The sequence below is a fragment of the Xenopus laevis genome, chromosome 1L (genome assembly GCF_017654675.1).
Source record: "Xenopus laevis strain J_2021 chromosome 1L, Xenopus_laevis_v10.1, whole genome shotgun sequence".
Classification (NCBI taxonomy): Eukaryota; Metazoa; Chordata; class Amphibia; order Anura; family Pipidae; genus Xenopus; species Xenopus laevis.
Window position 1 is genome coordinate 161,129,609 of NC_054371.1, and position 27,477 is coordinate 161,157,085.

Below are 27,477 nucleotides of genomic sequence, written 5' to 3' on the forward strand. Positions count from 1 at the left end.
GAAGGCTGCCCATTGGGGACATGGTAATTGCTGTAACATTTATCATGAAGCACTGGTGCTCATCATACCAAAAAAACATTTCTAGCACAAAATAAGGTTGGAGGCACACAGATTCCTCTTATTATGCCAAAGCCCTACCTGAGTTTAACACACACCATGGTTTTCCTTACACTCAGCCTATAAAAAGTGTAGGGCAATGTTTGGCCCACCAAGAGCAACTTGGTGCCTTCTTTCCTTTTTGAGCTGTAATTGCCTAATTCAAATTTGTGCTTCATACAATTCTTGGTAATGAAAGGCACATTCTCAATGTTTCTTATCGGGAGAAAAATTGTGGTAACAAAACCTTTGTCCATGACATTAATGGACCAAGCCACAGACTGTAGAATCTGGAGGCCGGTACTTCTGTGCCAGTGCTTAAGCTTCTACATTTTTTGGTTACAGGGAAATCGATGGCATCACCATGGCATAGAATGGGTTTTTGTAGGAAGAGCTCACAAAAAAATAAATCTTGGAATCAGTTGTGAGAGGTGTAATGCTGAAGCAGGATATTACCCTACGCGACTAAATATAGGAATACACTGGTGATAGCTTCTTATTTTGGAATTTGAATTTGATATTGATTTTGATTTGGCATGGACGTGAGCCCAAAACATCTTCTGCATAAACACATTGAGGCATTCACTAAACCAGCGAATTGTCACCAGCAAACAATTCGCACACTTCGCCAGTCGAAAATTAGTTATCACTATGCTAATTCACTAAAATGCGAAGTTGCGTCCTGGGTGCCAATTGCTGGCGACTTTTCACTAGCATTACTTCGGCAGTTTGAGTGTTTTAAAGTGAATGTTAACACAAAAAAGTTTAATCGTTTTGACTTTTGAAGGCAATCCCGCTTGAAAAAAGTAAAAGTCGCCAGAGTTTATTACAACTTTAATGCATTTGCGGCATACAGGATATGATGTCACTGACATAAGATTGAGGAAGATCTAGATTCTAGCAGTTCGACTGGTCTCTGGTGGCGAAGTCAAATCTGTCGAAAGAGGTAACATTCAATAAAACCGCACATTACAGAATTTGCAGAATAATGACCGTTTGCCAGAGTGAAAAGTTGCCTGACGGTAGAGTGCGAACAAATGGTGGTGACGGTCCCGTTTGCTATCAAATTGTTGTCTACACCTGTTAGTAAATTGCCTATGTCCCTGCAGATGGGATTTCCGGCAAAACGTTGCTAGTGTTTGCCATTTCACCCTTTAGTAAATCTGTGAGGATGGTAAGTTATAGCAAAGGCAGTAGATGAGTCATAACTAAATAGAAAAGTTGCAGTCAAAAGTTCATGACGTTATGTACACATTTTATATATATATTATATAAATATAAATTATATATATTGTTGTGTCATTGAGGATCAGAATATTAATCCCAGTCTGCCTTACTTAAATGCTTGAGTAAAGCCTGTACTAATTATTGATTCAGATAAGAACTTATAGGTGGCACGTTGCAAAGCACACAAAACAGGCTATATTTGGTAACCCTGCTCATAATGGCTGCTTGGAGCTGCCTTGCCCTTTTCTTATTTTCAGTCCAGTAGAGGATGAAGAGCACAGTAGTACTAACTAACCAACTAATTGTATGGCATATAAGGGGTGTAAGTGTATACCCGTCTCAGCACTTCAGCCCCTGCCTCTAGCAAATGACCTCTATCACCTTTAGAAACAAATAAACCAAGTCTGTAGAGGAGATATGTGCCGTGCTGCCACTCTATATGCAGTTTTTACACAGATAAACTGTTTTGATTTTAGAGTTAATATGCAACACTGGAAAAAACCATACCAGTATACATGTGACCCGAAAAGTCGCCCGAAAGCTAAAAACCACCTTTCATTACTACTTCTCCTGGATCCCTCAGCAGCATTAATCACCCCGTATTGACCTTTTCTTCATCTATTATCTCCATTCACCTTTACTTTCTCTTACATTTCAGCACCTTTTCAACACTTTCTGTGAGGGTCTGCCAAGCCTTTGTCCTAAGTCCCTTACAGTTTTCTCTGTATATATCCTCCTATGCCCAAGTTATGGATTCTTATGGCTCCAATACCAATCTGGTGGCAATAATTTCTGATCTATTAGTCTGGAATCAGATGATCCAACTCAGATTTCTTGTTGATTATTTGTTAGTTCCGCTTAGGCCCACTGATATCCATGTTCTATAGATTTTGACAGGTTTTATGTATCTGGCTGGTTTGAGAATTTCATCAGGGTTGGTGAGTAACATGTTGCTATTGAGCCGCTGGTTGAGGATCACTGAGTTAAGGAGCGCACAAAAAGGGAAAACAAAGAAGACAGAATACATATAAATATAATGCGAGAAGATAAGGATAAGATACAGAAATGGAGAGAAAGAGGGTTGGTAGAAAAAAAAATATGATAAGAAAGATGTGTGAAGTAGGTGGAGGGAAATAACTAAGAAAGAATCACAGAAAAAGACTGATAGATGGTTCAGGGACTCCGGATATCCAGGCATGCGTTAGAAATCTGGTATATGCCATACACAGATATAACTCTCAGGGACCCATTTTCTCAATGCTCAAGTTTCGGCTCATGCAATCTTGAAAGAAACCTTGCTTGAAATAAGGAGATTAAAAAACCTCTATTTATTTAATACAGCCGGATCGTGGAAATATACCTCAAATAAAGTTTTTTTTCTACTGAAACCCCACGTGAGTTCCTTAAGTCACGCAGGGTTTTCCTTTATACCAAAAGACTTGAATATTAGTAATTGCCCCCCCCCCATGTAAATTTCAGTGAACCAAACAATGTTGTTGTACATTGGTATTCTGTGCAACTATAGGATAGAACGGGAAAAAGAAAAAAGAAAGAAAAAAGTGGAAAATGTGGCAACATTACTGAGAGCCTGTACTGAATGTCCTGCTATATAGAAACGCAATCATTTTATACAATATATTATCCCTGACAAGGACCATTAGTTCCAAATCCGAAGTTTATTGGCAGAGTCTTAAAATATTCAATAAGACTAGACAGGAATGTCACAGCAAGGTCTTAAGCTCATTTCTATTCCAAGTTACCTGCCCTCCATTATACTACTAAAATTAAACACATGGCCTATGGATCACTGAGACAAGGTTCAATATGTCTCTGCTTAAATGGCAGCAGGCCCAATTGACTTTGAGATGCCCTTTTAACAGTTCTTAACCTGCAACTCTCAAACTTCCTGATATTGATGTTGCTGTGCTTCTGGCTCCGGAACCCATGTTGAGAGATGGGTAGTATTTGTGGGAGGAATGATTATACTGCAATAAATAGCACAATAGAGCCTAGCAGTAATGAAAATGATATCTATGTGCCTAGCAACAAGCTGTTCTTCCGTGCAAAGAACATTGTATTTTTATTAGGTTTACAAGGCATAAACCATTTGAAATGCAAAGCAAACCCACAAATGGGATTATTTATATCTGTAAGCTTTCTTATCTCCAATTAGTTCGACATTTATGGTTATGTGTGTCAAGCACTGGAAATCAGAGCTTGTGCTACTTACCGTATTTGTACCTGGGTCAGAGATAATCAAATCTGTGCCTTCATCAAATCTCCTAAACAAAAAAAAATTCAAAAATTCGAATATCGAAATTTATCATATCCGGTCTCTTTAAAAATTTAACTTCGACCATTTGCTAAAAACTAAAATCTGCCGAATTGCTGTTTTAGCCTATGGGGGACCACCTAGAACCTATCTGGAGTCAATTGGTGGACTTTGAAAAATCAAAGTTTTTTTTTTGGAAAAATCTTCGAAACAAATTCGCTATTCCCTCGATTCAAATTCAGCCGAATACAGAAAAATGGACCTATTCGACCAAAAAAAACAAAAAAACTACGACTTAACTTCAGTTGGTCTTTTTGAATTCGAATTTCGAAGTTTTTTCAATTCGAAATTCGACCTTTGATAAATATGCCCCTAATAGACGAGGAACAGCAAATAACGTTGGTGTTTTGTATTTTATTAAGGCAAGCAATGTTACAGTCAGGGAAGCCAAAAACAATCGACTGTTTCCTACAAAATGTAAAAGTTAGTCTAATTAATGCAATTAAACAAAGAGGGGTGGTGTCACAGACATCTGTTGCCTAAGGGCAGAGACACACTCTCAGATTCGGGGAGATTAGTTGCCCAGCGACAAATCTGCTCTTCTTCTGGGCGACTAATCTCCCCAAACTGCTTCCCGCCAGTTAGAATGTAAACTGCCGGCAGGATGGCAATCAGTGCACTTCATTTTCTGAAGTCGCCTCACAAGAAACTTTGGGTGACTTTGGAAAACGAATCGCTCTGAGTGGCATAACACCAGTGATTTACATTCAAGCCAGCGGGAGGCAGTTCGGAGAGATTAGTCGCCCCGAAGAAGAGGCGATTTATCGTTGGGCAACTAAATCTACTCGAATCTGAGCGTGTCTCTGCCCTTACAAGACATAGAGTAACAGAAGAGATAAAGAACAACTAGAGACTAAGCAGGAAAGAACTGTGCCCATAGATACCCTGTTTTAATTCTCTTGAGTGACTTGTTTTCCAAGGATCAGACATGGAAGCTATTATCTCATTATCTATATCCCATTTTCCAGAACAATCGGAAAAAAAAAAAAAATTGCCACAAGGCTATGCTCGCCATGCTGATGGCTAAACAGTTTCTTTAGGTTTTTTTTAAAGTGCAAATGTCACTACTAACATTTACTAAACTTTAGTGTAGGGGGCAAATTCACTAAACTCTGAAAATTCGCCAGTGACGGCTTCGCTCACATCGCAACACTTTGCCAGGCGTAGATTAGCCAGGACAACGCTAATTCACTAAAATCCGATGTTGCGTCCAGGTCGCCGAACGCTGGAGAAGTTGCGCTAGCGTAACTGTGGCAAGCGAAGTTGCGTTAGCGTTGCCTCATTTGCATACGTCGGGAAGTTAAAGTACAATGGACGTATAAGTTGCAGCAAATACATTACATTACACAAGCCCAGGGAAACCTTCATAAAATAAAATAAAGTTGTTATATTGCCCTACACATGAGCCCAGTCTATAGTTTATGTTCCATATGTTAGGAAATGTAGGGGGAAGCCGGGTACCCCAGAAAAAATTTATGATCTTTTCCAGCCTATCACCCTGAAAAATCAAAAGTCGCCAGCGTTTTTTTTGAAAATTTTCAACTATTTTTTGTGGCAGTCCTATCTACTCTATTGCACTTTGCCTGGTCTGAGGTGGCGAAGACAAGTCTGGCGTAAGAGGTAACGTTTAGATAAATCCGCATCTTAATGAATTTGCATAGTTACGTCCATTCACCAGAGAGCAAATTCGCCAGGCGTTCGGGAGCGAAGTACCGCTAGAGTCTATCTCCTTCTCTAGCGAAGTTACTCTGGCGACCGTTAGTAAATTGGCGAAGTACCGAAATGACATCACGCTGGCGAATTTTCGCTAGAGTTAGTCACTTCGCCCTTAAGTAAATTTGCCCCTTGGTCTTTCCCTACAGTTGTTTATATAGTGAATAAAGTACCCCCTCTAGTAAAATATAAGGATATTATAAAAAAACACGAGGCCAAAGGCCGAGTGTTTTTATACAGGTCATGGAACTCCGAGGTAACTTCTAATATCCTCATATTTTGCAACTGGGGGCACTTTATTTATTATAATACACAAGTTTTAGGGAGTCATGTGACAGAAATTACATCAGAACTCACCGTTTATAACTGATGACATCAGAACTCACCGTTTATAAGGATATAATTTACAGGATATTCATGGCGTTTGTGTATTATATGTTGATTCCTCTGGTTTTGCTGGCTGATTCCAATGGGAGCCATTTGCAATGAAGTAAAGATCTGGGAACTGTTATCCAGAATGCTTGGGACGTGGGGGTTTGCTGGAAAGGGATTTTTCTATAATTTGGATCTCCATAACTTAAATCAGCTAAAATCAAGAAATAAACCCAATAGAATTGTTTTGGCACCAATATGGATCCATGCAACTTAATTACCATTAAATACAATCTACTGTTTTATTATTACAAAGAAAAAAAATTCACTTAAAATGGATACTATGGGAGATGACCTTCCCATACTCCTATAAAACTTTCTGCATAACAGAATTCCGGATAAGGGATACCATATTGACCTACAGCAGGGGTCCCCAACCTTTTTTACTCGTGAGCCACATTTAAATGTAAAAAAAAGAGTTGGAGAGCAACAAAAACTTGAAAAAGTCCATGGGGATGTCAAATAAGAGCTGTGATTGGCTGTTTGGTAGCCCTTATATGGACTGACAGCATACATGAGGCTTTGTTTGTCAGTACACCTGGTTTTTATACAACCAAAACTTTCCTCCAAGCCTGGAATTCAAAAATAAGCCCCTGCTTTGAGGCCACTGGGAGCAACATCCAAGGGGTTGAAGGATTTAAATCCAACGATCGAAGGAATATCCTTCGATCAAAAAAACTTAGGCAAGCCTATGGGGACCTTCCCCATAGGCTAACATTGACTTCGGTAGCTTTTAGCTGCCGAACTAGGGGGTCGAAGTTTTTTTTAAAGAGACAGTACTTCGACTATCGAATGGTCGAACGATTTTTAGTTCGAATTCTTCGATTCGAAGTCGTAGTCGAAGGTCGAAGTAGCCCATTCGATGGTCGAAGTAGCCCAAAAAACACTTTGAAATTCGAAGTTTTTACTTCGAATCCTTCACTCGAGCTTGATGAATCGGCCCCATAATATTCACTTTGTCTGCAGTTTCAAAGATTCTGTGTTTTTTCTAAAATGCTACTTTTAACTGAAAATGCAGTTAGTTTTTCTGGCAGGGTTGTGTGTAGTTCAAGTGTGTGAATTATTTAAAGGAGAACTGAACCCTAAAAATTAATATGGCTAAAAATATCATATTTTATATAATGACCTTATTGCACCAGCCTAAAGTTTCAGCTTGTCAATAGCAGCAATGATCCAGGACTTCAAACTTGTCACAGGGGGTCACCATCTTGGAAAGTGTCTGTGACACTCACATGCTCAGTGGGCTCTAAGCAGCTGTTGAGAAGCTAAATTTAGGGTTAATTGCAAATTATCAAGCTACAGGGCTGATCATAAATTTCTGATGCAGTTGCACTGGTTTGTGTGCTGCCATGTAGTAATTATCTGTATTACTTACTAATCAGCCTTATACTGTGACATTTCTATTCTATACAGTTAGGCCCATAAATCTCTGGACAGAGACAACTTTTTTCTAATTTTGGTTCTATACATTACCACAATGAATTTTAAATGAAACAACTCAGATGCGGTTGAACTGCAGACTTTCAGCTTTAATTCAGTGGGTTGAACAAAACGATTGCATAAAAATTTGAGGAACTAAAGCCTTTTTTAACACAATCACTTCATCTCAAAAGCAATTGGACAAATTAAAAAACTGAAAATAAAATGTTCATTTTTAATATTTGGTTGAAAACCCTTTGCTGACAGCCTGAAAACTAATACCAAATGAATGCAGGTGCTGCTAGCTCAATTGATTAATGAAATACTTGATCGCTTATATTTTTACATATTTCCAAGTAGTGAATGTGGTTCGGATGCCGCTACCCCAAACCCGTCGCTAACTTAAACACAGTCTTAAGATTCAGGTGCTCTCACCTCGTTGGAGGTCCAGGTGCTGCGCCCCGAAACCCGTAGCTTGGGGAGAACACTTCACTTAGCAAATCCGCCTTGGGTGGACGCAGTGTAAGATCAAAGAAAAAGTCTTTATTTCACAACTGGTAACACCAGTGTTTCCACCACACTGTGGAAAAAATGTGTACCGTTTTTATAAGAAACCTGACTGTATGCAGTGATATTCTCCCTTTGTTTACTGCTGTGGATAGGAATTGTCAGATGGTCCCTAACTGCTGAGCAGGGAAACAATCATACTTATGAACAGCAGGGGGAGCCCCCGCCTTACTTCCCAGCCATGCAGAACTCAAGCAGCTTTGTTTATGACAATCCCTAAGCAGCCCAGACCACACTGAGCATGTGCACAGTCTTAGTCTTGCAAAGATGTTTAACAAAGTTACAAGATGGTGACCCCCTGTAGCCAACTTTGAAAGCATACATTATTTGATTGATTAGGCTCTGTGGTGCAGTAAGTTCATGTTTATATTTAGTATACAAAATACAGCATTTCTAGCCTTATTCTATTTTAGACATTACATGCCCTTTAAGGATGGCTTGTTTTAGCTGCATGGAGAGCTCCTTTGACGCATGTTGTCACAGCAAAATCTTCCACATACAAACACCCCCTCCCCCTCAAATCAACTCCAGGGCTTTTATCTGCTTCACTTATAGACATAACGAAGGAATTGGCCACACCTGCCCATGAAATAGCCTTTGAGTCAATTGTCCAATTACTTTTGAGCCCCCGAAATTAAGTGGTTGTGTTAAAAAAAGGCTTTAGTTCCTCACATGTTTATGCAATCTATTTGTTCAACCCACTGAATTAAAGCTGAAAGCCTACAGTTCAACTGCATCTGAGTTGTTCCATTTAAAATTCATTGTGGTAATGTATAGAACCAAAATTAGAAAAAAGTTGTCTCTGTCCAAAGATTTATGGGCCTAACTGTAAGTACTGTATATTGTGAGTGGGTCCCTAAGCTCAGTTATTGACAGCAGCACAGGGCATGTGCAGTGAATCAGCAGAAAAGAAGATGGGGAGCTACTGGGGCATCTTTTGAGACACAGATCGTATCTGCTAAAGGGTTGTTGATGCTTTGGGCTGGTACAGAAGCCCAAACATAATGTACAATATTTCTAGCCTACTTCTTTAGTTAAGCATTAGTTCTCCATTAAGACTAGTGGTGCACAGTACATAGATAATGGCGGATAAAATGTGGTCCATTGCCTCCAACTTGTGTGCAAATTTTTTTGCCGTCTTAGCCTGTTATTGCATTTAGAAACATGAGGTAGAAAACAGCAGCAGTGTATGCCATTAGTCTTCACTGAGCCTCCACTCCACGATATGCTTGCCTTTATTCCCTAGATATCAGTGGCTATACATGGGCCTGAGAAAAGCTGCTGGCAATATCCTCAGCTTATTGGCCAGTATCTGGGGCCCTCCAATGGGCTTCTGCAATCGATATCTGGCCCGAAAATCACCCAAATGACGATCAGACAGGCTTAAAATTCCCATTGGATCAAGGACTGCGTCAGTTTGTTGATGTGGTCCTTCATCTCACCGCCTGCATTCCTGGGCTAGTAATCAGATTGTTGGGCCCTATCGGGGTGGGTTAATCTCCAAACGAGCGGATCTGCCCATCAATGGCCACCGTAGGCAAGATTATATGGACACAACTTCCAAATGAGAAAGAGCTCTTATGAAGAAAATAACTATTTATTATTATCCCAGCTATACAAGGCTTTTAAGAGGGTAAAATGTCTAACAAATGCTTGCGGTATTAAGACCATTGAATTGCTATGTATTTTTTCATTTTCTCTGGCCGTACACTTCCACTGCAGAACAGCTGCTAGAGAGGGAGAAGCTCTGAGAAGTGGTACGATATAGTGCACTTGTGTAGGAAACCAATTACAATAATTAGAAAGTGGAAGCAGTGAATTCAAAACATTTTTTTCAAAGCGGTAGCTCTTAATTAGTTCAGGAGCTTTCTCTTGGCTCATGCCTTATATTTTTTTATAATGAGTCTCCCCTTTTCTCTGCGGATTATTTTCCGGCAGATGGGAAAACACAGATCTGAAATTCTACCTTCTCAATAGCCTCTTAGGTAAAAAATAATCCTACCAATATAACAGGAGAAATCTGGTGGGTCACCAAGTCCAGGCTGAACTGCAAAACATCTTTTATTTAATAGAACTCATCAAGGGAATATACAGAGATACTCTCTGCTCATCCAAAAAAAGAAATATGTCAGTAAAGGGAGCAGGGTTAAAAACATTTAAACAAATGCTGGAGATCATCCAAGATACACATCGATAATATACAGAGTGCTCAAATGTGCTGCAGTGCAAATGTAATACAAACTGGACTCTAAGGGCTCAGAAACACTAAAAAAACGGATTGATGAAAGCTCAAATTTGAAAGTTTCTCTTTTTAATTTAAATACAGCTATGGGATGCATTATCCGGAAACCCATTTTCTGGAAAGCTCCAAATTACGGAAAGGCCATCTCCCATAGGCTCCATTTTATCCAAATAATCCAAATTTCAAAAAATTATTTCCTTGTTCTCTGTAATAATAAAACAGTAGCTTGTACTTGATCCCAATTAAAATATAATTAATCCTTATTGAAAGCAAAACCAGCCTATTCGGTTTATTTAACATTTACATAATTTTCTAGTAGACTTAAGGTATGAAGATTGAAATTACGGAAAGATCCGTTATCCGGATCTCAAGCATTCTGGATAATAAGTCCAATACCTGTACAATGATCATGTCTTCACATTATAAGGGGGTTATTTATAACAGGTCAAATGTTAGAGTTTTTTATACCTCGAATTAACTCGCAAACCTAATGTTTTCATATTTAAGAAAATACTTGATTCAGCGAGTTTGAGTTTCGAAAACCCGCAAAAAAACACAAATTATTTGAGTTGTCAAGCAAAACCCTCCAAAAAACTCAAACATCACGAAGGCTATTAAAATCTTCAAAAATTCTAGTTAAAAAAACTGGAAAAAATTGACTTTTATTTTAACCCTAAAAATCTATTTTTGACCAGAAAACCCCCCCAGAAACTCCTATGCAATGACAATATGTTTATCTTCATTATTTTCTAAAGCTTTCCTATTGAAAAAAATCCCTCAGAGGACTTGCTCGGAGAATGCAGTAAATGTGTTGACTGCAGTAAGTGAAATTACACCTACTCATAGATCATATGCACGTTTATATTTGGGGCCTCTACATGCCACATAATTTGATAAACCTATGCTCATTGGGCATCAAACTGTTCTGTAGACCCCTGGTGTTCATATTAAAGGAACAGTTCAGTATAAAAACTGGGTAAATAGAAAGGCTGCGCAAAATAAAAAAATGTTTCTAATATAGTTAGTCAGCCAAAAATGTAATGTATAAAGGCTGGAGTGACTGGATGTGTAACATAATAGCCAGAACTCTACTTCCTGCTTTGCAGCTCTCTTGCTTTCCACTGATTGGTTAACAGGCAGTAACCAATTAGTGTCAATCAGTGTCTTTTACAATTGATCTTTAGAATGTAGGTCAGATTCAAAAGCAAACGCACTGAACAGTTATGTCCCATGTGGTCCCCCTTATAGTCACTGACTAACTCAGCGTTAGAGAGCTGAAAAGCAGGAAGTTGAGTTCTGTTCTGTTATTACAGTTTTTTTTATTATTTGTTTATTTCTTCTGACTCCAGCTATCAAGTAGGATCACTGACCCCATCTCCAAGCAGGTTACTTAGCTCCTGATAAAATGAACTATAGTGTGAATGTGATAAGGGTTTAGACTCTTGGCTCCCCTGGGGCAGATACAGATGTGAATAATGTTTTATCTCTGTAACAGCACTGCAGAATATGTTAGCATTATTTAAATAATTCTTTTCAGCAGTAGACAGACCTTGGTTTCTAATACAGGTATGGGATCCGTTATCCATTATCCACATTTTTTAAGCCCTGACTCAAATAGGGGAAGGCCGTCTCCTATAGACTCTATTTTATCCAATAATAATAATAATCCAATTTTTTAAAAAAATGATGTCCTTTTTCTCTGTATTAATAAAACAGTACCTTGTATTTGATCCATCTAAAATATAATTAATCCTTAGTGGATGCAAAACCAGCCTATTGGGTTTATTTACCGTTTACATGATTTTGTAGCAGATTTAAGGTATGAAGATGCAAATTACAGAAAGATCCGTTATCTGGAAATCCCCAGGTGCCAAGCATTCTGGATAACAGGTCTCCTACCTGTATTTATAGACTTTGGTGCCACAATAGAACCAAAGTTACAGTATTTTTTGGAGGGATCCCATAAGATTTTTGACAAAAAAATATTTCTTTAATGGCACCAAAAACACGGTGCAGTGTAAGCAAACTAAAGGGCATGGGCCTATTTCCCATGCTGTGTAAAATTATTTACACTGAAAAATGATGTAAAATAGATGGCACATTTATAAAGCTGTGTATTTTCTTTTACACTGCCTGGTTTATGGCTCAACCCACTAAAATTAATGGAAAATATTTGGGTGGAAATTAAATTGCTGCAGTAAAAAAATCTTTGCCAAAGGATCACATTTTTTTTTTTTTAAAAACAGGATTTTCAAGCAGCTGCTGCTATTTATGCCAAAATGTTACAGCCAAAACTATTTATGCCAAAAAGTTACACTGCTTGATAAATACAGGTTTGGGATCCATTATCTGGAAACCCATTATCCATAAAGCTCAGACTTACGAAAAGGCTGTCTCCATTTTATCCAAATAATCCAATTTTTTAAAAAAACGATTTCCTTTTTCTCTTTAATAATAAAACAGTACCTTGTACTGGATTCAAACTAAGATATAATTAATCCTTATTGGAGGCAAAACCAGCCTACTGGGTTTATTTAATTTTTTACATGATTTTCTAGTAGACTTAAGGTACGAAGATCCAAATTACGGAAAGATCCGAGCAGGTCCAGGCCCTGAGCATTGTGGATAACAGGTTCCATACCTGTACTCAATATTTTACAGATCTGTTTTTTTTATTACACAGCATAAGTAAGTCTCTAATACAGGTATGGGGAATAAGTTATCCGGAAACCGGTTATCCAGAAAGCTATGAATTTTAGGAAGGCCATTTGCCATAGAATACATTTAAATCAAATTATTAAAATTTTTTAAAAATCATTTTCTTTTTCTCTGTACTAATAAGATTCCAGCTAAGATATAATAAATTCTCATTAGAGGCAAAACAATCCTATTGGCTTTATTTACGGTTTAAATGGAGATCCAAATTACGGAAAGGTCCCTTATGCAGAAAACCCCAGGCCCTGAGCATTCTGGGTAACAGGTCCCATACTGGAGGGCACAGACTGCCCATAAGGGATGATGAGTTCACCAGTATCTGTCCCTCCATCACATTCTGTAAAAATAGTGAAGTTTTGAGTTCCAACCTCCACTAATATTAATGCATCGGTCTGTTGGAATGCACAAAGTCCTAACCACGAATTCATAGAAATCGCAATATACGCGGACTTTTTTTAATAATACGTATAGACATGTCCCCAGGGCTTTATGTGAATCCTGGGTTCAGTAAAGCAGCTAGAATGTTTATTAAAGATAAAGTAATGTTTAATTCCAATTGTACACTCATTAACCCATTCACATGTTTTTCGGCAGGAAATAAAGACGTTATTTTTCTGATAACAGTTCAGTTAAAGGACTATACTGGCAAATAAAGAAACATTTGCGGATTCAAGAGATTTGTACTGTGTGAAGCACATTCCTCTTTTCCACTGGGCAGGAATTTTATACGTTACAAAATAAATTGTGATTAAAGTCATCTTCTGTGGCTCACAATGCTGTTGTGGTCATTAAAAAACTGATGAAGAAAGTCATAAAAATGCAGCTTTGATTCAGAGACAATGACCCATTAGTAAACAGCTGTAAGTCCTTTATACTGTACTGCAGAGGATGAAGCAAACAGACATATTAATCAATAAATAATAACTATCGGATGCAGGTTCACAATTTACCTACCGGAAGAGGAAAGGTCAACCATTATTTCACTGATCTCCCACAGTTTTTTAGCTATGCCAGTATCCTGAGCATGAGGGCGCAGCCTGCAAGGCTTACAGTCTGAGAAATAGCCGCCATTGTGTTGGAGAATGTCATCTGAAACTGCACAATGGATGACAGACTGTGTACCTTCCTTGAAGGAAATGAAGAACATGGATGTGATGACATACATCACTATGCGGAACAATATGGAAAACTGTAATGTCCAGTCCCCGGCAACATAACCTGAAACAGAGTAAATACAGTTTAGACCAATAAATCTCATGCAATGATTTTATTAAACTGTTGTCTTGTATGAATTCTCATTAGGTGGCCATATGTGCTGGGTTACAGCTTGATGGCAGCTTGGCTCATTTTGAGCACGTATGGCACCTCACAGATCAACTGAAATATAATTGGATTTCTGTCTAGCCAAACTGAAATACCTTTCTTCCTATGTCTTATTTTGGCAGGTAGAGGCTTTTGGTAGAAGTGGAGGTTAGAGGAGCCAAAGTTCCCTCTCAGATTCACTCTTTCCAGCAGATAGACAGCATCTGTATATTTGGCCTCATCAGTTGGATAATAGGAAGGTTGGCCCTTGTATGCTTTTTTCTTTTAAACAATACACTGGTGTTTGTCGACCAACACTGTCCACTTGTGCATGCACTTTTCATTCAACTGGGTTGGGAGCAATGAGGCTAAAATTTATGGCATATACAGGCAAAATTTGACAAAGCCCTCTTTTTGTGATCAGTGTGTGTGTGCCATAGACAGAACTAATATTCTATTCTATTCAATACCAGTTCTTTGTTAGAACCCTTCAACAATCAGACTTGTACTACAAGATGCGGTACCTCTCTTCTGAGCCATTTACATATTTTTTTTCTAGTTTGCAATATATCTTTTAGATTGCAAGCTCTTTCAGTCCTTGTTTGAAGGAGAAGGAAAGCTACCACGGCAGTTTATTGCCAATAGATTAGCTACAAAAGTGCAAGCTAGAACACTATTTTTTTATTAGGGATGCACCGAATCCAGGATTCGGTTTGGGAATCGGCCAGCCTTTTTCAGCATGATTCGGATTAATACTTCTGCCTGGCCGAACAAATCCCAATTTGCATATGCAAATTAGGGGCACGAGGGAAATTGCGTGACTTTTTGTTACAAAACAAGGAAGTAAAAAATGTTTTCCCCTTCCCACCCATAATTTGCATATGCAAATTAGGATTCGGTTCAGCCAAATCTTTCTTGAAGGATTTGGGGGTTCGGCTGAATCCAAAATAGTGGATTTGGTTCATCCATAATTTTTATTCTTTAGAATGCTTATCTATACCCGAGTTAATAGCGCTAAACACTGCGTCGGTTTGTTTAGGATAACAGCTGCCATATTAGCTTGTTGTGACATCACTTCCTGCCTGAGTCTCGCCCTGCTCGCTCATAGCTCTGAGCTTAGATTAAAGCAGGGAGTGGAGGAAGGAGGGGGAGAGCAGCAAACTGAGCATGCTCAAGCCCAAGCCCTAGAGGTTTAAGCCGAAAGAAGGAAGTCTGATACAGAAGCCCTTTAGAAGGAAAGAAATGTGGTGTTTCTTTTGACAGTGGACTCTGAGCAGCATTACTTTGAGGGTTTACTAGTGTATTCATATAGATCTTTGTGATAAAGCTTGCCGAGTTTTATCCTTTCCTTCTCTTTTAAGTCCTAAATATCCCTGCTTGTTATTGTGCTGTGGGGGGGGGATACGGCTTGCCTTGGGTGCCCTCACCCTTAGGCCTATCACTGTTCTGTACTGCAGGATGGGCAAAACCAAGTTCGTTGGTGAAAAGCTTCCCTTATAAACATGTTACAGGTGAGTATAATATTTTTTCAAATATATTTTACAGGCAGGCAAATTCAACTTTAGCCATATAACAATATGTCAGACTTAACTGTGGATGGGCACTGACCTGGATGAACAGCACATGATGTAACTCCATGCCTTTCCATCTGACGGGCCAACTCCTGGGAAAAATATATATTAGCCAGTTTGCTACGACAATAGGAGAAGAGTGGTACAATATTGTAATTCAGATCAGTAAAATCCAGCCGTTGGTACTTGTGAACATCGGAGGTTACTGTGATGACCCGGCTGGGAGAGCAACTCTTGAGCCTTTCTGTGAGGAGATTGGTGAGGAGGAATGTTCCAAGGTGATTTACTCCAAAACACATACTAAAGCCATTGTCTGTCCAGGCCAAAACTGCTGGCACTCCTGCAGAAAACAGGTATAGGATTAACAAACATTCATAGCTCACTGCAAAACTATAGGAAAATCTTCTAATAAAACTGGACATTTGTTGCCAAGAAATTTTATCTGAAGGAGCTGGATAAACAATACATAATTTAACCCTAACCCTAATTTAAATGTAGAAAAAATTTAAAGGAGAACAAAAGCTTAACTAAAGAAGTAGGCTATGCATGTACATTATGTTGTGGGCTTCTATGCAGCCCAAGGCAACCACAGCCCTTTAGCAGTAAAGATCTGTGCCTCCAAAGATGCCACAGTAGCTTCTTTTCTGCTGATTCGCTGCACATGCTCTGTGCTGCCGTCACTTAGGAATCAACGCACAGTATACTGAAAATATATAATATAAATGTCACAAAACAAGGCTGATTCATAATTAATACTGATAATTACTACATGGCAGCACAGAAACCAGTGCAAATAGCATCAGAATTTAATAATCAGCCCTGTAGCATCAGTTTATATTACAGGCCAACCTCATTTTCTGCTTGATAATTTGCGACAACCCCTAAGCTTAGCTTCTCAACAGCTGCTCAGAGCCCACTAAACATGTGAGTGTCGCAGGCACTTTCCAAGATGGTGACGCCCTGTGACAAATTTGAAGTCCTGGATCATTGCTGCTATTGACAAGCTGAAACTTTAGGCTGGTGTAATAAGCTAATTATATAAAATATACAATTTTTAGCCATATTCATTTTTAGGGTTTAGTTTTCCATTAAAAATTTTGTTGTTAATGGCCTTTTAACTTGTTCCTTCAAATAATGGATTAGCATGTGCTCTATGGAGATTTGTGCATTTGACCTTGCAGACTTATCAGCGTCACTTTGTTGTTGTTCACTCTGTGATATCAAGTGAAGGACAACTTAGAGAACGTGGAACGTTAGTTAATTATTTATATCCATTTCTTTCTGCGGTACAGTTTTGCCTATGAATATACAGGAAGCTTAAAACATATCATGCAAATACATTTCTTTTGGCTTTAAAAAGTAGCATCTTTATTAACCCTTTTTTCTGTCCTGATTTGCGTGTTGCCATAAACATGCACCTTGGCATTGATCAAAGAGAACTTCAGAATGGCAGGTGCTGTAAAACTGACAGTAGTGGACATGAACAGTTTAAAGCGTGTCTATTTCTGTTTCTGTCCTTCTATTACCACATGTGTTGTGTAAGTGCATGTCAAATAAATATTCAAGGGGTCTCAATATGTGGGTTTCTGATCCTGCTTATGTTAAGCAGTTAAATTACTGGTTGTGACAATAATGGAGTAAACCTAAATTTTAAAGGCAGTCATAAAAATATACACTCTTTCATTGTTATTGCACATTTTTCAAGCAATTAAAGCAACTTTTCAGTTTTTTTTGCACTGTAGCAAACTATAAGATTCAATTCATGAATCAGCTGCTAAATATTTTTGTAGCTTCTCAAAACCTGTGCTAAATTATGTGCAAAAAGTCTACGGTTTCAATAAAACACAGGTGAATTTCATGTACAGAACAAATGAAAGTTCATTGCCTAAGCAACAAAATAATGTGGGGGGAAAAAACAACTGCCCCATCTAGTGTCGAAATGTATAATTGCACAAGGCAGACTTTCTTTAGCCTGGATATAGACCAAGGCAACGTGAAACATTATTCATTTTCAAATTCACAAAAAGGTGCTGAAAATAAGGTGAGATTATTATGTTCCTTGTAGCTGTCCCATATTGGTTCAGTATGTGGCCTCTCGATGGCTATTTGTAACATATAACTTGTTTCCTAAGTATCTCTGTTTTGTATTGGTTGTGCGAGTATATTGATAATGGGGTTAAGTAATAAAAGGCACTAAGTTTGCCCAGAAGCAGTAACACATAGCAAACAATCAGCAGGTAGCATTTACTGGTCACCTGTTTAAAAGCAAACATCTTGTTGATTGCTATGGGCAAACGTAGTGCCTTTTATAACATATGGGGTTAAAGTCTTATTCCATGTGGTCTAAAAACTCAAAAGCACAAGAAAGTATATGGTTGACCTCAATATTTAGGTAAAGGGCATAAAGTGGTGTACTGTAGAAAACAAAGCATAACGCATATAACATAATGAAATGTATTATTTATAAAAAAAAGCCTTCCTGCCACAGTAGTACGAGTAGCAAGAAGCATGACATGATCAAGAAAGTCAACCCAGAGTATGTCTTCAATAAAACCAGGGGACCCAAGCCCAAATCAGAGAAAATAGACCCAAAGGACTATTCCTTCTTTACCAAACTTCACATTTGGAATGACATATTCACGCAGGTAGCATTTCCCTGGCATTTGCCAAACTAACGTCTATCATATTGCCAGATGCTAGCGTTCAATTCTGCCTAGTGCACTTCGCTATAGGTCTTGTGCTAAGACTAATTTGCATATGGTGGGAAATTTAAAATTTAATGCATGTCTATGTTACATGCTGAATCTAATACATTTACACTGAACTTCACATGCCAAAGGAACCCTAATAAAGTCAATAGAGTTGTTATAATGCCCTACACTATAGCTCACTGTAAAATAATGTTCCCATACTGTATGTTATAAAATGTATGGGGGAAACCGGTTACACAAAACCTATAACCCTAAAAAAAGAAAAAGACGTCAACATTTTTTGGATTTAGAAGTTTTTACACTTCAAAAATAAGATATAAGTAACTGAAGATTGAGGAAGTTCTATGCACTCAATTGCACTTCGCCTGGTCTGAGCTGGCAAAGGCAAGTCTGGCAAAAGAGATTACGTTCAGTAAAATCCGCATTTTAGAGAATTTGCGGAGTAACGTCCATTCGAAAGAGCAAAAAAGTCGCCTGCCATTAGAGTGCAAATCACCGCTATTGTATATCTCCTTCACCAGCGAACTGACGCCTGCGCCCGTTAGTAAATCGGCACAGTCCCTGACAGTAGTAATGCTGGCGAATTGTTGTTAGCATTACCCCTCGAGTAAATCTGCCCCTAAGGCTTCTTGACCATATTAAAATAAAAAAGTTCTGACATTGCTTCCATTAACAGTTTGGAACTGGGCCGTGTTTCCCAACTAAGAATGTGTGATTTTAGGAATACATGTTTGGACACTTTTAGAGGAAATGGACAATGTGTAACCCTTTTTCATCCAAACATTTTTAAAAATACATACATGAAAAACATGTAGCTATGGAATAGTTGGTTAAAAGATTACTACAAACCACAAAACGTCATTTTTATCCCTCAAAATAAGAAAATAAAACTGAAAAAGCAATTATGTTTATCCATTTAATAACAAGCAATTACCCACATAATAGTGTACATTGTTAAAATTAAATTGCGAGTTCTATTTAGACCTCCCTGCAGGGCTAAATGACTACTCTGTTGGAAAGGGTTTATGACTTGCTATGGTCATCTCTTCATCTCTTGGAAACAAAATACCAGTAGGCAATTATCCAAAATTCTTGGGATCAAATATTTTCCAGATAAGGGATAGTTCTTGACCATATTTAAAAAAAAATGTGTGATTTTAGGAATACATGTTTGAACACTTGTCTATTTGATGTACTGTATGTACTACAATTAGAGGAAATTGATAACCCCTTTCTCATCCAAACACATTTTTTGCATATACATTCATGAAAAACGTGTGGATATAGAATCATTGGTTAAAAGACTACAACAAACCACAAAAGGTAATTTTTATCCTTCAGATTAAGAAAATAAAACTGTTAAAGCAATTATGTTTATCCATTTAATAACATGCAATTACCCACATAATAGTGTACATTGTTTAAATGAAATTGCGAGTTCTAATTAGACCTCCCTGCAGGGCTAAAGAACTACTCTGTTGGAAATGGTTTATGACTTGCTATGGCCACCTCTTTATCACTTGGAAACAAAATACCAGTAGGCAATTATTCAAAATTCGTGGGACCAAGGGGCAGATTTATCAAGTGGAGAATTTTCGCCAGCGCCTGTTACGCACCCATCGCAACACTTTGCCAGGCGCAAATGCGATCAGACTACGCCAGTTTACTAATATGCAGAGTTTCATCCGGGGCACTGAATACTGGCGACTTTTCGCTAGTGGTACTTTGGCAGTGCGAGCACTTCATAGCTAAGATGCGCTAGCATTCATTTGTGCGTAGGGAACATTCGCTAATGATCTTGCGCTTAGGTCTATTTGCATACGGCGGGAAATTTAAAGTTATATCACCATGTTTATGTTAAATGTTGGTGCAAATACTTACAAATTCCACTTTTAAAAACACATGTCCAGGGAACCTTAATAAAGACAATAGAGTAATTATAATGCCCTACACATGTGCCCACTGTAAAATTAATGTTCCATATGTTTGAAAATGTATGGGGAAAACCGGTTACCCAAAGAGTTTGAGTTCGGACTTTTGCATGCAATACCGCTTCAAAAAAGGAAAAGTCTCCAACGTTTTTTGAACTTAAATGCATTTTCGGCACACAGGATATTGTGTATGTGACAGAAGATTGAGGAAGTTCTAGCTACTTTATAGCACTTGGTCTGGTCTGAGATGGCAAAGACAACTCTGGCGAAATAGGAAATGTTTAGTAAAATCCGCATTTGTGAATTTGCGGAGTAATAGCCGTTCGCCTGGCCATAGACTGCAAATGACCTGTAGCAACTGTCTCTTTTGCTACTGAATTGGCGCCTGTGCCTGTTAGTAAATCGGCTATGTCCCTGCGGGTGGCAACGCTAGCACCTTAGTGCCCCAAGAATTTTCCAGATAAGGTTTACTTCTTGACTGTGGAATATCACTAAAACATGCATTTATTCTATCTTTATTAATATAATTTACAAGTTACGTCTTTGCTATCAGTAGAGCAAAGGCAACAGCGCAAATGAAGAACTGCTTGTTAAAAGGGGTAGATCACCTTAAATTAACTTTTAGTATTACGTAGGCAGCAGTAAGACAATTTGCATTTAGTCTCCCTTTTGTTTATGTTTCTTTTAAATGTTTACTTGCAGCTCTCATGCTTGGAATATTATGGGGACTTAACTGAAGAAACAAGGGAAAGTTGTGCTCGCCACTATTTTTTAAAACCATTAGGCAGGGGTGCAATGAGGGTGTGACCACAAAATACATATCGACAAATACAAGATTCCCCTGCACTCAACCCATTATCAATATATTTAAGACAGAGACATTTTGTGCATACTGCTACTAAAAAATGCCTTACCCTTTAAACAAAACAGGGATTGTTTGTCCATATATTGCAATATATTTAAGCTGGCCAACTACGTCAAAGTCATCCCATATCTGGCCAGTCCTATGCTCAATTTTCATTTGATTCATTAAGAATTCTATGGTTTCATTATAAATTTTATAAAAGGGACGAATACATTTTACCTGCAACTTACTAGCTGCTTTCAAAGTAAAACTCCCAAACTTGGCTGCCCTTTTATTAGACACCAGTGGGATCACCTGACTATAGTTGGAGAGGGTGGGAGCTACAACATGGAGCTGGTCACTGCTCCTGTAGAACTATAACAAACAAGGGAAAGTTGTGCTCACCACTAGTTTTTAAAATCATTAGGCGGGGGTGCAATGAGGGTGTGACCACAAAATACATATAGACAAATACAAGATTCCTCTGCACTCAACCCATTATCAATATATTTAAGACAGAGACATTTTGTGCATACTGCTACTAAAAAATGCCTTACCCTTTAAACAACACAGGGATTGTTTGTCCATATATTGCAATATATTTAAGCTGGCCAACTACGTCAAAGTCATCCCATATCTGGCCAGTCCTACGCTTAATTTTCATCTGATGCATTAAGAATTCAATTGCTTAATTATACATTTTACAAAGGGACTAAGTTTTACCTGCAACTTACTAGCTGCTCTCAAAGTAAAACTCCCAAACTTGGCTGCTCTTTTATTAGACACCAGTGGGATCACCTGACTATAGCTGGGAAGGGTGGGAGCTACAACATGGAGCTGGTCACTGCTCCTGTATAACTATAACAAACAAGGGAAAGTTGTGCTCACCACTATTTTTTAAACATATTTGAAAGCAGCTAGTAAGTTGCAGGTAAAACTTAGTCCCTTTGTAAAATGTATAATTAAGCAATTGAATTCTTAATGAATCAGATGAAAATTAAGCGTAGGACTGGCCAGATATGGGATGACTTTGACGTAGTTGGCCATCTTAAATATATTGCAATATATGGACAAACAATCCCTGTGTTGTTTAAAGGGTAAGGCATTTTTTAGTAGCAGTATGCACAAAATGTCTGTCTTAAATATATTGATAATGGGTTGAGTGCAGAGGACCTCTTGTAGTTGACTTAACTGAAGATAAATGGGAGGGGGTACTGGGTGGAACAGTACGACAACAACCTCAAAAATTCCTGGTGTAGACAAGAGCAATGCAGTCAACACTCTTGGTCAGCGTGTAGTTAAACTATAGTCCACAAACAAATATGTCTACAAAAGTTACCACCAACTTTTTGTGCTCAATCTTGATTAAGGGCTAATGTGGGCCCATAATGTTACTATGTAACCATAATAAAGATGCTCACCTGCATTATTGATGAGGATATCTAATCTCTTTTCTTTCTGGAGAAAATCTTTGCAAAATTCTCGAATGCTCTGAAGATTCGCCATATTCAGGCTCATGAGCTTTACATTCATACTGACACTTTCTCTCTTGATTTGCCTTAAAGCAACTTCACCTTTCTCCTCATCTTGGGTTGTGATAATTACACGAGCTCCCCGTTTTGCAAGAGCAATGGCTGTCTCCTTTCCAATGCCTGATGTCCCATCTGGGGATTAAAGCACAAAAACTTCCTTGTAAATTCATGAAAATGTTTCTGATTCTACCCAAATGTCAGTATAGTGGTATTCTGTTGTATACAAAGCAGCATTACAATAGGACTGTGAGTGTGGCAATGAAATCTGCTGTGCTTGAATAATAATCATTTGGATACAAGGATATATCTATTAAACTGTGAACGGCGATTTCACCACAAAATTTGCCAAAAGGTTATTCCGCAGCACTCGTTCTTGTCACAGATTTCTTGCCATTTTTTTTTTTAAATATTTTACCAACTGAAGCATCCGTTCTCACTGTTCAAAAACGTACATATTAATCAGGATTTAACGGATTCAGGGTGTGTTTGTAGAGTCTGATCCCCAGCATTTTGCTCAAGATTCATATTTAGCAAGACCCTTTTATTGTAGCCTAACCAAACCCAAACCCTTCTGGTTATATCACAATATTTGCTGAAAGAAGCTGCAATATTAACATCCCTAAAATGTAAGTGCAGACTATTTTTTTGTAGATAAACTAGCATTTTTTTTATACAGTGAAGATAGAATAATAAGTAGGATTTAAACATTGCGCTGCTGCTTTCAAATCTGTAAAACAAAACAATTTGAAACCAATTAATAAACGGCACAGTTTTGAAATGCTGCCAGGATTCAGATGGGGTATTTAAGATAGGTATATGGTCTACTAAAAGAATTCAGACCCTTGACCAATTTTCTCATTTAACTGAATACCAAGTCCTCACTAAAATGTTGGTTTCTGTGTAAAATTTGCTTATTAATAATTTATGGGCTCCATTTATCAAAACAAATGTTGGTACAGTTTTTAAGGGGAGAAAATAAAGCAAGCTATTCAAAACTGCACTGGCTTATGGGACCACTTCAAACTCTTTTACACAGAGCCACAACAGCCCCCATAGTGTTTAAAGGAAAACTATACCCCCCCCAAACAATGTAGGTCTCTTTAAAAAGATATTGCATAAAACAGCTCATATGTAAAACCCTGCTTCATGTAAATAAACCATTTTCATAATAATATACTCTTCTAGTAGTATGTGCCATTGGGTAATCATAAATAGAAAATTGCCATTTTAAAAAATATAAAATAATAAAATATTATTAAGCCAGCAATTGTCATTATTAATATGTTTATATTCCAATGTAGATTCCCCAGGGTGTGGCACTTAAAGGAGAACTAAACCCTAACAATTAATATGTTTTACATACTGAATTTATTGCACCAGCCTAAAGTTTCAGCTTCTTAATAGCAGCAATGATCCAGGACTTCAAATTTGTCATAGGGGGTCACCATCTTGTAAAGTGTCTGACACTCACATGCTCAGTGGGCTCTGAGCAGCTGTTGAGAAGCTAAGCTTAGGGGGGTGTTCCAAATTATCAAGCAGAAAATGAGGTTGGCCTGTAATATAAGCTGATGCTACAGGGCTGATTATTAAATTCTGATGCAGTTGCACTGGTTTATGTGCTGCCATGTAGTAATTGTCTGTATTAATTACTAATCAGCCTTATATTTAGGATATTTATATTCTATGTGCACTGTATATTGTGAGTGGGTTCATTAGCTCAGTAGTGAATTAGTAGAAGAGAAGATAGGGAGCTACTGGGACATAGATCTTCCCTGATAAAGGGCTGTGGTTGCTTTGGACTGGCACAGAAGCCCAAAACTTAATGTACAACATTTCTAGCCTACTTCTTTAGTTAAGCTTTAGTTCTCATTTAAAGGTTTAAGAAAAAGATCCTCCAATCCATCCTGGTGGTACATTTAGAAATGTTAACAGCTAACCTGTTATAAGGACAGTTTTACCATCCAACCTTTTGGGATCAAGGCAAACACGTTTTCTCTTAAGACGTCTTAAAATCAGCACAAACAGTAAGGCTGAGAGGACAGTCACCAGAGCATACATGGTAAGGACCTGGAAAACCAACACAATTATTAGTCCCAAAAACATAAATAAAACACGAGGATTTGCAAGTGTGAGTGATACCATATAAAGAAAATAACACCTGTTTTTAAAGGGATACTGTCATGGGAAAACATGTTTTTTTTCAAAACGTATCAGTTAACAGGGCTACTCCAGCAGACTTCTGCACTGAAATCCAGTTCTCAAAAGAGCAAACATATTTTTTTATATTCAATTTTGAAATCTGACATGGGGCTAGACATTTTGTCAGTTTCCCAACTGCCCCAGTCATGTGACTTGTGCCTGCACTTTAGGATGGAACTACTTTCTGGCAGGCTGTTATTTAACCTTTTTAAATGTAACTGGATCAGTCTCATTGGGACTATGTATACACATTTGGACAAATCATTTTAAAACAATAAGTTATTTTAGATACAGCAAATAAGAAGAGACTTGTAATGTTCTGCAACACTGTGTTATTAACGGCTATTTTCCAGATAGTTTGGCATTTAGGGATTTTCTTCAAGTATTTGGTTTATATACCATACCCTTTCTGCAATGTGATTTCAAACTTAAATCCCCTGGTATATTTACTGACAAGAACTATGCTTGCCCCTCCAAGTCTAGTTTCAAGGACAACTGAATATAACCATGCCTTTTGGCATAAATTATTTCACACCAGTAACAAAAAACATGCAAGTGGACCCACTGGCAGTGTTTCAAGGATGAGCACTAATTATTACTAACACTCTCTGAAGGCTCATTGATATCTTGAGCCCTCCTTAACTTAACATTCCACCTTATTCCAACAAAATAATACAGATCTGGGTACACACAGACCAAGTCAGTTCCTCAATGGATGATCATCTTACATATTTTGGATATACTTATATATTTTGGATACCCTTGATGTTTTGTTAAGCTTTAAAGCCTGCTTGCTTCATACGGTGGCCCCTTCAAGAGCTCCTGTACCACACAACTACACCCCCACATAGTGCCCTGTTTATTGTACCTGGTTCTCCTTAAAACCAAAATAGCGAAACAGGGTTGGCAGGAACAACTTTGCACTGCTTCAAGTCCTCTTTTACGCAATCTATCAGCACCTGGCTTCAACTGCACTTGCTCCAGGCTGGTGGTCACAGAGATGATGACCTGCAGCGCTGTGAGATGTGACAAAAGGAAGTGTCATCACTGCGAGTAAGAGGTCTCGGATGCTGAAGATGAAAGGAAAAATTAATCTCTGAATAATCATGTGAAGTAAAGATTTCACAACAAAAACATAATGGTTTAGGACAACTGGCTGAAGTAAATCTGTGTGCACTGTACTTTTTTTTTCTCCTTTAATGCACAATTTAAAACATGAGATGTGTTTACTATATGTTACTCATCAATGCAATCATTGAAATGACAGTGACTAGCAGACAAGATCCTCAATGGGCAAATTACAGGGTTTATTAATGTAGGGGCTTGGCTGCTGTCAGATATTTAGTGAATAAAGTACCCCCTCTTGTAAAATATAAGGATATTATAAGTTACCGAGGAGTTTCATGAACATATAAAAGCACGAGGCTGAAGGCCGAGTGTTTTTATACAGGTCATGGAACTCTGAAAATCCTTTGCGAAAGATTCGGGCGAATCCCAAACCAAATCCTAATTTGCATATGCAAATTAGGGGTGGGAAGGGTAAAACATTTTTTACTTCCTTATTTTGTGACAAAAAGTCACGCAATTTCCCTCTCCTCCCCTAATTTGCATATGCAAATTATTATTCGGTTCGCCCTGGAAGAAGGATTCGGCTGAATCCGAATCCTGCTTAGAAAGCCAGAATCCTGGCCGAATCCTGGATTCGGTGCATCCCTATTAAAGCTATAATTTACAAGATATTCATGGCTTTTGTGTATTATACGTCTTGATAAAGACCCCATTGAGGGTCGAAACGTTGATTAAATAAAGCTTTTTTATTGCATAAGCCCCTAGAGTGCAACAGCATTTTTTCAAATTATATATATATATATATATATATATATATATATATATATATATATATATATATATATATATATATATATACATATACACACATACATACACACACACACAGGTCTGGGATCCGTTATCCGGAAACCCATTATCCAGAAAGTTCCGAATTATGGAAAGACCGGCTCCCATTATAATCAAATAATCCAAATTTTTAAAAATGATTTGCTTTTTCTCTGTTATAATAAAACAGTACCGTGTACTTGGTCCAAACTAAGATATAATTAATCCTTATTAGAAGCAGAACCAGCCTATTGGGTTTATTTAATGTTTACATGATTTTCTAGTAGAAAAAGTGTGAAGACCCAAATTACAGAAAGACCAGTTATCCTGAAAGCCCCAGGTACCGAGCATTCTGGATAATATGCCCATACCTGTATATATAGGAATTACTGCATAACTGACAGCTCCTAAGCTCCTTCTCAACCTATCACAGCTGCCATGGGGGGGGCAGTCGTCCCAGGTCCCATGGCTTTGGGTATTAAGAGGGACCTGTGCTTCACTCCCTTGGATCACCAGGACCCTGCAGTAGCTACAATTCTATACATTTGCTGTGCAGCTTTCTGTACCACCAGTTCAGCCTCCAATCCAAGTAACACAGTCTACAGACCCACATCGCTACTTACTCCTTCGACAGAGCTGTTAATTGAATGGCTTCTCCTTTCATTAAATCCTGACGCTACAAGTCTCATCACGCGAGACTTGGGGTCACGACTGCACGTTAGTGCGGTGACGCATCACGTAGCTGCTT

General features: G+C 38.1%; 1 protein-coding gene across 3 annotated transcripts; it reads right to left on the reverse strand.

The window, feature by feature from the left end:
• Nucleotides 1–918: 918 nt before the first annotated feature.
• Nucleotides 919–27,477, reverse strand: LOC108715811 (retinol dehydrogenase 14). 3 transcript variants are annotated; one of them, XM_018261298.2, is made up of 8 exons: nucleotides 27,353–27,476; nucleotides 25,702–25,903; nucleotides 24,572–24,701; nucleotides 22,524–22,766; nucleotides 15,654–15,956; nucleotides 13,698–13,961; nucleotides 3,554–3,605; nucleotides 919–1,030 (listed from the first exon to the last, which is right to left on the reverse strand). In XM_018261298.2, exons 3-7 carry the CDS (start codon nucleotides 24,690–24,692, stop codon nucleotides 3,580–3,582), a joined length of 957 nt encoding a protein of 318 aa, XP_018116787.1. In that variant the 5' UTR covers nucleotides 24,693–24,701; nucleotides 25,702–25,903; nucleotides 27,353–27,476; the 3' UTR covers nucleotides 919–1,030; nucleotides 3,554–3,579. The 3 variants fall into 3 exon arrangements, with proteins under 3 accessions (XP_018116787.1, XP_018116778.1, XP_018116795.1); XM_018261306.2 differs by lacking the exon at nucleotides 919–1,030 and adding an exon at nucleotides 1,093–2,301; XM_018261289.2 differs by lacking the exon at nucleotides 3,554–3,605 and having other exon boundaries at nucleotides 27,353–27,477.